The sequence below is a fragment of the Myripristis murdjan genome, chromosome 23 (genome assembly GCF_902150065.1).
Source record: "Myripristis murdjan chromosome 23, fMyrMur1.1, whole genome shotgun sequence".
Taxonomy (NCBI): domain Eukaryota; kingdom Metazoa; phylum Chordata; class Actinopteri; order Holocentriformes; family Holocentridae; genus Myripristis; species Myripristis murdjan.
In genome coordinates, this window is record NC_044002.1 from 15439295 (window position 1) to 15449039 (window position 9745).

At 40.7% G+C, this 9745-nt stretch overlaps 1 protein-coding gene across 1 annotated transcript; it reads right to left on the minus strand.

Annotated features, from left to right (window-relative positions):
* Positions 1-744: 744 nt before the first annotated feature.
* ifrd1 (interferon-related developmental regulator 1) lies at positions 745-8711 on the minus strand. Its single transcript, XM_030046117.1, has 12 exons — positions 8491-8711; positions 6688-6792; positions 5661-5742; positions 4491-4615; positions 4005-4162; positions 3567-3617; positions 3030-3208; positions 2668-2776; positions 2118-2252; positions 1764-1892; positions 1402-1497; positions 745-1208 (listed from the first exon to the last, which is right to left on the minus strand). The coding sequence occupies exons 1-12, from the start codon at positions 8519-8521 to the stop codon at positions 1122-1124; spliced, it is 1287 nt and encodes a 428-aa protein (XP_029901977.1). The 5' UTR covers positions 8522-8711; the 3' UTR covers positions 745-1121.
* Positions 8712-9745: the final 1034 nt, after the last annotated feature.

Here is a 9745-nt window from a genome sequence, read left to right on the forward strand (position 1 = left end):
CAAACAACATATATAGGTTGTGCATCATGCATGTAGACATATGAAAATAAAGTGCATTAATGACACATATTGATACGACACAGCATGATTGACACAGTATCAAAAACACAGTGTTGCGATGCTCAGCTGCATTTTTTCCCCCCAGGTCTGCTTAGTCTCTCAAACCAGCTGTGACAAACAGCACCTATCCAACCTGCCGTCTACTGCCTCCCCAGTACTTGTGAAAATGACTCACCACCATGCAATCAGGTATAGGTGTTAATGTTCCCATAAACTGTTCGAGAACTTGGAAAAATAAACGTTGACTCACATTGTAGCTTAGTGCAGACATTCTGCTTTCAATGCAGATGACTTTCAGACATACTGGGCAAAGTGGAAAACTATGAGTTTTTGCTCTTAATCCTAACATTTGATGGCATTACCATTGAGAGCATATAAGGGCTTCCAACAATTACAGTTTTAGCCAAAACTTACACATTTTGAGCAACAAAGCTGATTCTAAGAAATTCTAAAAATGAGTAATTTCAGGGTCATCTCATTGCAGACAATTCAACAAAACTTAGTCTGTGCTTTGGTGTTAGGATATGGGTGGATGGCGAGTATGGCAAACCGTTTCTCTTTTTGCATCATCTTCAAATAGCCTGTAAACGTCTCTTTTCACATTAGTAATCTTGGAAAAACAGCATCTCTGTTAGTTCTTGTTATACAGTAATCATGTGTGATGTGCAGAAATACAAGACATACTTTACAGCTTTTCAGTTCATGTTTATTAACCGTCCTTATATTTACCAATATATATCCAATACTAAAATAAAGTATATTCACCAAGGTTCTAAAGAAATAACGTGCTCAGGCTCTACTAGGTAGTGCAACTCATCACAAACGCATCAAAGACTAAGCCTTAACAATTATGAACTTATTAGTTAATGTGGTCAAGGTAAGTGATAGCAAAATGTTAAGTTATATTACAATGTTCAAAAGGCCACACAAATATTCATGAGGTGAAGACATATACACACACACAACCACCACTTGTTTTTATATCTGGACAAATAGTGACAATTCATCTAGCTTGATAAAAGCAAGAATCTAATAAATAGGTTTAGAAAAAAAAAAAAAAATTAAAATTCGCCCACATCCACCCTCTTGTCACGGAACTTGTTCCTGGCCTTGGTCCGAGCCTTAAATGCAGCCGAGTTGTAGAGATGCTGGGGAAGGAAAAAAAGGCCAATTAAAGCAATCCGGATTGAAAGCGGTTGTATTTATGTCATATGCAGCTGCTCATTTATGGAAAAAATCGTCAGGGTAAAAAAGGGTAAAAAAGGTAAAAAAAAAAAAAAAAAAAACAACGACACTTAACACTGAATCTGAGGACTGAATAAAGTATGCAGCTACACATACCCTCTCAAAGCGAGAGATTTTCATGGCCTTCAATGTGGCAGAGTCAACCAGCATCGGTGGTCCCAGTTCAAACACATCCCTGATGAATTCATTTGCCTGATTAGAGACAAAAAGGACAAAACAAAGCAACTCAGGAAACAATTCTGCCAAGGCAAATCACTAAAACAGAACATACCTAACAACAGAAATTTAGATTAATTTATACTCTTACCATTAACAACATTATCCAGCCTATTTTGTCTCATCATCTCTTCTTCACTTGTAAAATGTCAACTTCCGCAGAGTGTCTGATTTTAACAAATACAGTTATGAACTTAATGCCGTTTGGCTCTGGTGCCTAAAATAAACAAAAACAATGAAACCTGTAGGTGGTAGTTCATCCCGGAGCCCACAAACTCTCTGAAAGCATCGTATGTCCTTTTTCTGACCCAGGTGTCGATGGTCATGCGCTCTGTCCCAAATCGAATGCTCTCCGACTGGAAGTCACCCTCCTGGAGGTGAACACATGTGAAGTGAGCACAATGCCTGCTGGTTAGAGACTAAAAATTCACAGTCTCAATCTTCATAACAAAATGTTCCCTGTAGATGTGTCCTTGACCAGGACACTGAGACGCTAAGCTCCTCGGGATAAAAGCATCAAGCTAAATGCCTAAAATGCAAATGAGCAGCAAGGCTGGCCGAGCAAGGATCTGCTCAGTCTGATGCTCAACGCTCACCTCGACAGCCTTGAGCACGTCCCGGAACACAGACCGCTGCTTCCTCTTGTCCGTCTTGGCTCTGTGCTTGTTACAGTCGGTGGCTAGAGCGCTCAGTTTATCACACAGGTCGTCCCACTCGTCAAATTCAAACTCCTGACGGGTGACAAGAAGAAAAGAAATGGTGGATTAATCAGCTGAAAATGGTTCCGAAAAGATGGGTTGTGCAGTTTATTGGACCAAAAAAAAAAAAAAAAAAAAAAAAAAAAAAAAAAGAGAGACATGGACCTAGGGGCAAAAAATGATCAATAACAGCCAAACACCTAACCATGTAATTTTTTTCTGTTCAGATTTTCAAACAAACTTGCACTCTATATTTTGCAGCTAGCAGCAATCACTTAATCCTATTTTCATTACCAGTGCACAGAAATTGTTGTGTTGCACAGATATGGAAGATCAAAATATGGAAATCGGTGCTTTACAATATTAAGAGATTTCAAGAACCTGGTGAAATCTGGATGGAAAAGGAAACATTTGACAGATCTGTTAAATAGTACAACTGTGAACTTACAGAATCCATGACTCTGGCAAGTTCAAAGAGCAAGGCAATGGTCTCTCCTGCAGCAATTCTCATGTTGACATCCTCACTTTCCAACAGCATGGGCAGTTTGGGCAGGTGTCTGCAGGACAACACATGCATCCATGTAAAAAACATTACCAATAAAAATGTCAAGTCTAGCGTTCTTCTACTGAGTCTTGGAGGTAAACTTGATAGCTGCTGACTTGATGTTCAAATTTGATTAGGTCAGAGTTAGATGTGGGGTTTCCAGAATGATGACTGAAGTAGGTTAGGATAAAGAATAAAAAACAAACAAACAAAAAAAAACACATTTAATATACGCTGCACTGCTACAAGTAGAAGTTCAGTCTTACTTGTGCAGAATGTCTTTGAGCTGGCTGGCAGTGCAGATGGTGAGCAGCAGTGCCCAGGACAGCAGGGCGTTGGTGTGGAGCTGGGTGGTCTGGGGGCCCATGGCAGGTCGGGTACCATCCTCTTTCACATAAGACCGTGTGAACAGGCCCTCAAAGCACTCCATGGTGGCATGCACGTCCTTTGAGGCAAAACAAAGACAATAAGACAGTTAGAAGTTTGAAATGTCTAACAAGAGGCTGCGAGTGCCTAAAATTTGAGTAGAACTGCAAACAAGGAAAAGAGCCAGCCAGCACGCCCAACAGTCACAATGGTCACAGTAATAATGTTTCTGCCTTCATAAGTAAGTAGGCCTGAGATGCCAGCGCTGCTGACATAACATATGTTAAAGACTGGGTGAGGTACAATGCCACAACTAATCATGAATGCAAATATGCTACTGACACAACTTGTAAAAGAAGCACTGCTGCAACTTGCCCTCAAGCCCAGACGTGTCAAACCATAGAGGGTGACTACAAGCAAGATAAAGAGGAACTTACCATGATGTCATCTTCCGCAACCAGAGTGCAGAGGCCCAGGCTTGTCGCAACCTATTACAGAAAAAAAGGAAAAGAAAAAATAACAGGGTTGTTTCAGTTCACTCTTCCATGGTATGCAGGTTTCATGGAAGATTATCAGTGAATAAAAATAATCAGCTTGGAGAATCCAGACAGGAAACTGTGGCAAGACAATGGCGCACTACTTCCACCATTTTTAATCAGCCGACAAGATTTTAGAGAATGATATCTAAGTCGTGTTATCTACCTGCAAAAACAGCTCGCAGATTAAACAAATCAACCAGCCACAGTTTACTAATGTTTGGCTGACTGACGCAGTTTCCCTACCCAGTTAAAAATTAATTCTTCCACAGAAGCTGAAGTGCTTCTGAGGAATCCCCCACAATAAACATAGCTCTGCCAATAATATGATGCACTCACAGCTTGTCTGACTTGGATGTTAGCTGATCCATCTGCCAGGATGTTTTTGAAGACGGGTTTGAGGGTCTTGAACACTTCCTCACTTTCGATGCCCGAGCCCAGTTGGATACACAGCAGGCAGGCTAAAGAGGCAGCTGCTCGCTGCTCCTCGCCTTTGCCTGAGGGGAGAGGGGAGGGGGGAATGAGATATTACTTTTCCCTATTGAATCCAGGCCTCTTGTGCGTTTTCCATTTCATATTTCTACATTTTCCCCCCAAACCTAATAGATCTGAAGAGATAAGCTGACGTTTGATAAGATGTGCTGTATGTTGATGGTGGCTCGACCATATCTACAAGGTCCATTCACTTTATAGCTGACGATTACTCATTAAAAAAGCCAATATGCTGAACTAAATAAAACCAAATGTGTATTGCACTTGATTTTCTCCACGCCTTGTTTGTTTATCACAGCGACAAGAACATAGCACCACAATCTTTTGAAGTACCTTTCTTGAGGCACCGTTCAATGCTGTCTGTGATGGTCATCCTTCTTTCTGAGATGAACTCATACAGGATCCGTGTGGCCATTGCTGTCTTTAGCCCATCCAAAGCCCCCTGTCTGGTCTTAGCACTAAGACAAAGGGCAGATAAACATTCATTTGTGCCTTTACTTAACCAACTGGTGCAGAAATTAGCCCAAGAGCATGTACCGACAGTCACTACTGTGGTCTATGTCAACAGCGTCAAAAGCTACGATGATGAAAGCTTTGCAAGTCAAGTGCTTGTTGGGGTTGCAAAATACTGTCATGTTACAGAAAAAAAACAACAACAACAAAAAAACAGGTAATCCACCAACATTTTGTTGCTCATGTAGTAATACGAATATGACAATGAGAGGCAACTTCAGCCTGGGAGAGGCAACTTCAGCCAAGGAACTGGTATCACGTAATCCGGCCAACATTGGGCTAAAATAAGAATAGTTTGGAAGGATTTCTCTAGAACCAAAATCTGCCATTGAAAAACCATGGCTGTATTCTTCAGTTTTCTCCACACATAAAAGGATTCTACATAACAGAAATTATTTTTTTGGCAAATACTGACAGTCTATAATGTTTAGTAATAGATGAAACAGGTACTCTGTGTGCTTATGCATACAATTTGATTACCCAAATGGTATTCACAGTAAAAGCAGTGGCACTGGTGCATACCTACTTCAAAATCATGTTTAGCCAACCCAATAATTGGTAGCCATTTTTTAATATGAAGTCTATTTTTGACTTGACTAGGTAGGAAACTTTCCAATTTTTACCTTTCCTGTATGGCACTCTAAACCTAGTACACGCTACAAATAAGCCTTTAAAACTGTATTAGTTACACCTACTTAAAACTGCTAAAGTCTTCATCAGTATTTCAGGGGTCTTTATTGCAAAACACTCTTCTCTGTGAAACAACTTGAAAATCATCACAATAGTTCAAAAGATAGACCAGTATATGGAAAACAGAAATGTTTTTTTTCCCCCTCAAAATAACCTTTCTTTCATGCAGGGATCCAATTTATTAAAAAGGTGTCACTGCAAAATGATACTCCACATATCTAGACTTGCTTTAGCCTGTGTGCCAAAAATCAGATAGTGTGTTTATATAGTATGGAAAGAAAAATCAGGCTGGTCTCTTACCTCTTATCCACCGTGCTGTCTATGAATCCCTTCAGCTTATACTGGAAATCCTCCTCAGCTGCATCCTCATTGGCTTCTCCTCCTGGCCACAGCAAATCATCAAAATCATCAAACCAAAACTGTGGTGAATGGACGATCATCTAATGGAGATACATGCTTCCCAAGACAAACAAGTTCACTGACAGTTTTGAAAAGGGTCCAGAGAAAAAGGGAGGATTGTATATTTATAGCCATGTAATTCACAATTTTTCACTATTAGATAATTTATCAATATGATTAAGGATTATTGAACAAGTGCCATTATTATTATTATTATTATTATTATTATCATTGTTATTACTGGTGTTATTATTAATCCATCAATAATTTTCTCGATTAATAAACTTATCAAATGTCAAAATGCTGAGAAATTACCCATGACAAGTTACTAGGCCCCAAGTTAAGTTTTAAGTAATTTACTTACCTTGACTAGCAGCCAAAATAACCCTCAAGTGTTCATAATGATTACAAAAAAAACAAAAAAAACAATACAAAAAATGCAAGCAAAGCTCAGCATTCGTGAAGATGGAATTTGGTAAATGACTAAAGCAATTATTCAGTTATAAAAGTTATAACTGATTTTCTGTTGATTGACTTATCAATTAATAAGCTAATCATTTCACCTACAAATGACTGTATCTTCAAGATGACAATGTTTGGAAGCCTGGATTGGATGGTCAAGCAGTTTGGATGAAGCTCTGCTGGGCCCAAGCTCAAAATAGGATATAAAATGCAGAAGCTCAATGCCATTGTTACTAAGAAATGTTTATGTGAGAGAGAAGTTAAAATGAAGAAATGTGCTCCACCATTTAATTCAAGATTCAGGGCGTCCTGCCCTTTGCTTGAGTTCACACGTCTCAAAGGTCTCTGCATGTACACCGACACACCCCTAAGGGTGTACCAATAATACGCGCTCACATGTTCAGGCACAGGCTAAAGCACACAAGCTGATCCAGACAAACGCATGCTCATGTATACACAAACACACCTTCATCTGCTACACTGGTGGTGTCACTGAAGCTGCTGCAATGGCTGAGGGTCTCAATGGAGGCATCCTCATCGCTGAAAGGCTGCACAGTTGCATGCTGCCCCCCTGTAAAATGAACACAAACTCAATTCAGTGAGTACAGAATAAAATTCAGTCCTTCTGCACTGAAATGCAATAACAGTGTGTGAAGTCTGTGTGAGCCTATTATGTAACCACATATCCAGACAGGTGCTGTAGTAAGTACTGAGAGATCTAATCTTTTCTGTTCATTCCATGTGCTTCTCTATTTGTACTCGTGGGAAAATGCATCATGTTCTCTTGGCAGGGTCAAGGGCAACCCAGTCTTCTGTTGGATGGGTAAACATTATCACGGCCAAGGTAGGGAGACATGGGTCAATGCCAGCTGACTGCCATGACATGACAGAGGACCTCAGGACCTGCAATCATGATTTTATCCGAGCTGCAAATTTTGTCTTTTAAAACACTTCAGTAAAGATCCATCTATTGTGGACTGCCAGGACTTATTCCCACCCATGTCAAAATAACCACCTAAAATGTGAAAATCCTCTTGCTTTGAGGGGGGAAAAAACTGCAAGCAAGACATAGTTGCCTCTCCCTGCCACTGCATGTTTGTGGTTAAGAGAGACTGTGGGAGCTGTGAAAACTTGCAGCTCAGGCGTGAGGATTCAGTCTTCAAATTTTAAAGACCTTTCATTTATTTTATTATGAATTATATAGAGGTCAGTTTAAAAAAAAAATAAGTACATGATCAGCAGAAAAGCCTTGAGAATGCACAGGTGGCTCTCTCATGACCTGAATTTACCTCTGGGTGCGCATGCGCATTGAAGAGAGACAGCTTTTAGGGGGAAAAAAATGGGTTTAGCCTGCCAGTTTGTAGCTTGGCGGGCTGACAGGACTTTATGGTCACAATCTGAGCGTAAATCCATTTGACTGATGATTTCAAGCCGTACTGGCTAGCAGACAAAGTAAACGTGATAACGAAGTGTGTCATTTGATTTGGATGGTCGTATTTTTCCGATAATAGGGATTTTTTTCCGTCTATGTGATGTTGACGTGGACTTCCTCCAGCTGATTTCGGAGAACCGGGCGCCGCCTATTTTTCCACCCGCTCTCCTGAAGCCTTCCGAGCACTGTTAGCTCCTTGATAAACAATATCATAGGCAGATAACTACATACTCAAAACCTTATCTGACTAGCATACTGATACTGCTGCCGTTACTTAGTAATGGCTAAGCTAGGGGAGAATTATATAACGTCGGCTAAATATCGATTGAGGTCAATCAGCAGCCCAGACGAGCTGTCTTCGCAAACCGCCAACAAACATACAATTTTCCCTATGAGGAAGTTATTTATCGAAACAATAACCACGATGTAAGGCTATTTCCAGAGCAAGTTTGTTGATCATTTCAACATAGCTGTCAAAAACGTGTGTTGGTAGCGGGAGGCTAGTTAGCGGCGTTAGCTGACAGAGTAGCTAACTGACAACCAATAAATGCGGTTGCTCGTCAAAAATGGTTTATTAGCGTGTTTATTATCCGTGAATGAAACTGTCAAAAGATACAAGGCAAACAATCGTTGCCACATGATTGGCGACAGCAATCCTTTGTCTATAACGGATAGCTAGCGTTGCGGTTCATCAAAGGCCAGACACTTTCATTTTGTAGTCCATATTGGCAACAAGCGCCATTCAAATCAATGGCGTAGCAACACGAGAAGAACTACAACTACCAATAACAAAGGAAACCAACGCAGCAAGGCCAAAACACTCCGCCACTCGCTTACCCCTGCTATTCCTCTTCTTGGACCTTGGCATTTTCGTGCAGAAAAAGGTAAAACGTGATCAAAAATCAGCCAATACACGACCAGCTTTTATTGTATTGTCTCGTAAAACGAAAATCTTCCCGTGGCACAGTGGACAAAAAGGAAATGAAAGCGATCTTGGAGAAAGACTGTTGGCCGAGACGATACATTTTCCCTCATCAACCAGGGCTGCAGGAGACGCACGGCGCTCTGGGTATTTATACTGGCAGACATGTCACGAGGAGGTTTCCCGGCATTGCTGACCAATCCACGAGCCGGAACAGGCCGGTGCGTGTGTTCGCGCGTGATGCAACGCACAGGGACGTGGATGCCACATGGGCTGTTTTTGTGGTCACGTTTGGATTTGCTTGTCCATCTGACACAGGACACATCTAGCAGTTACATCTAGGAAAAAAATGCTCATCACAATGTCAGACTGTATTAATAACCATGGCGTTTGAGGCGCACTATTTTATGGCTTATGATGAATGTTAGTGTTTACATAAATTCATATCCTACTGCATGCATATTCTCTGATGGGTAGCCTGTGACAAATTGCACTAATAATCATGCTTGGCAGGTTAATATTGACATGTAATGCGTTTACTTACATTGTAGATTCAGGACTACACAGTGTTCTAGCCACATCATTTTCCTCTGGCATGCAAGTAAAGCGAGTTTCAAGTTAATTGCTAGTCTTAGGGATGCTTTTTGGAGAGGACACCATCCAAGCAACTGGTTCCCCAGGGTGAATGTTTTTTTTTTTTCCAGTAGATGGGTTGAACCCTGTCCCCTAGAGTATTCCTTCTGGATTGTCCTGCGGCTCAACATTCCCACCGAGAAGTCCATCAAATCACCGCCTCACCCAGAGATTTAGTAATTCCAGTTTATTTTCCAAGTAGGCTGGCTGTCATGCTTTTAGTGTTAAACTACTGGGAGCTTTTCGGAGCTGCCATTGCCAAACATGCACACATACTGTCTCTCCTACACACAGCCTGTTGTCTTTGTTAATTAGTGGAGTTGCTTTTAATCATGTAGTTATCCGTTATTAATGTAATTTCTGGAAATGTTAAGTGCCTTGGTCCACATGTTAGGAAGTCTCGAAAGCCAAAAGGTGTTTTTAGTCATTTTAATTTGACATGTACAGTGCCACCAGAAAGTATTCACACCCTTTCACTTTTTCCACATTTTGTTAAGTTACAGACTTATTCTAAAACTGATTTGAGTATAGTTTTCT

Coding starts and splice junctions, on each gene's coding strand:
- ifrd1 (XM_030046117.1), bottom strand. CDS start 8,521: ATGCCAAGGTCCAAGAAGAGGAATAGCAGGG. Junction 3,618..4,004: donor ACATCCAAGTCAGACAAGCT/GTGAGTGCATCA, acceptor TTTCTGTAATAG/GTTGCGACAAGCCTGGGCCT. Junction 2,253..2,667: donor TTGCCAGAGTCATGGATTCT/GTAAGTTCACAG, acceptor GTCACCCGTCAG/GAGTTTGAATTTGACGAGTG.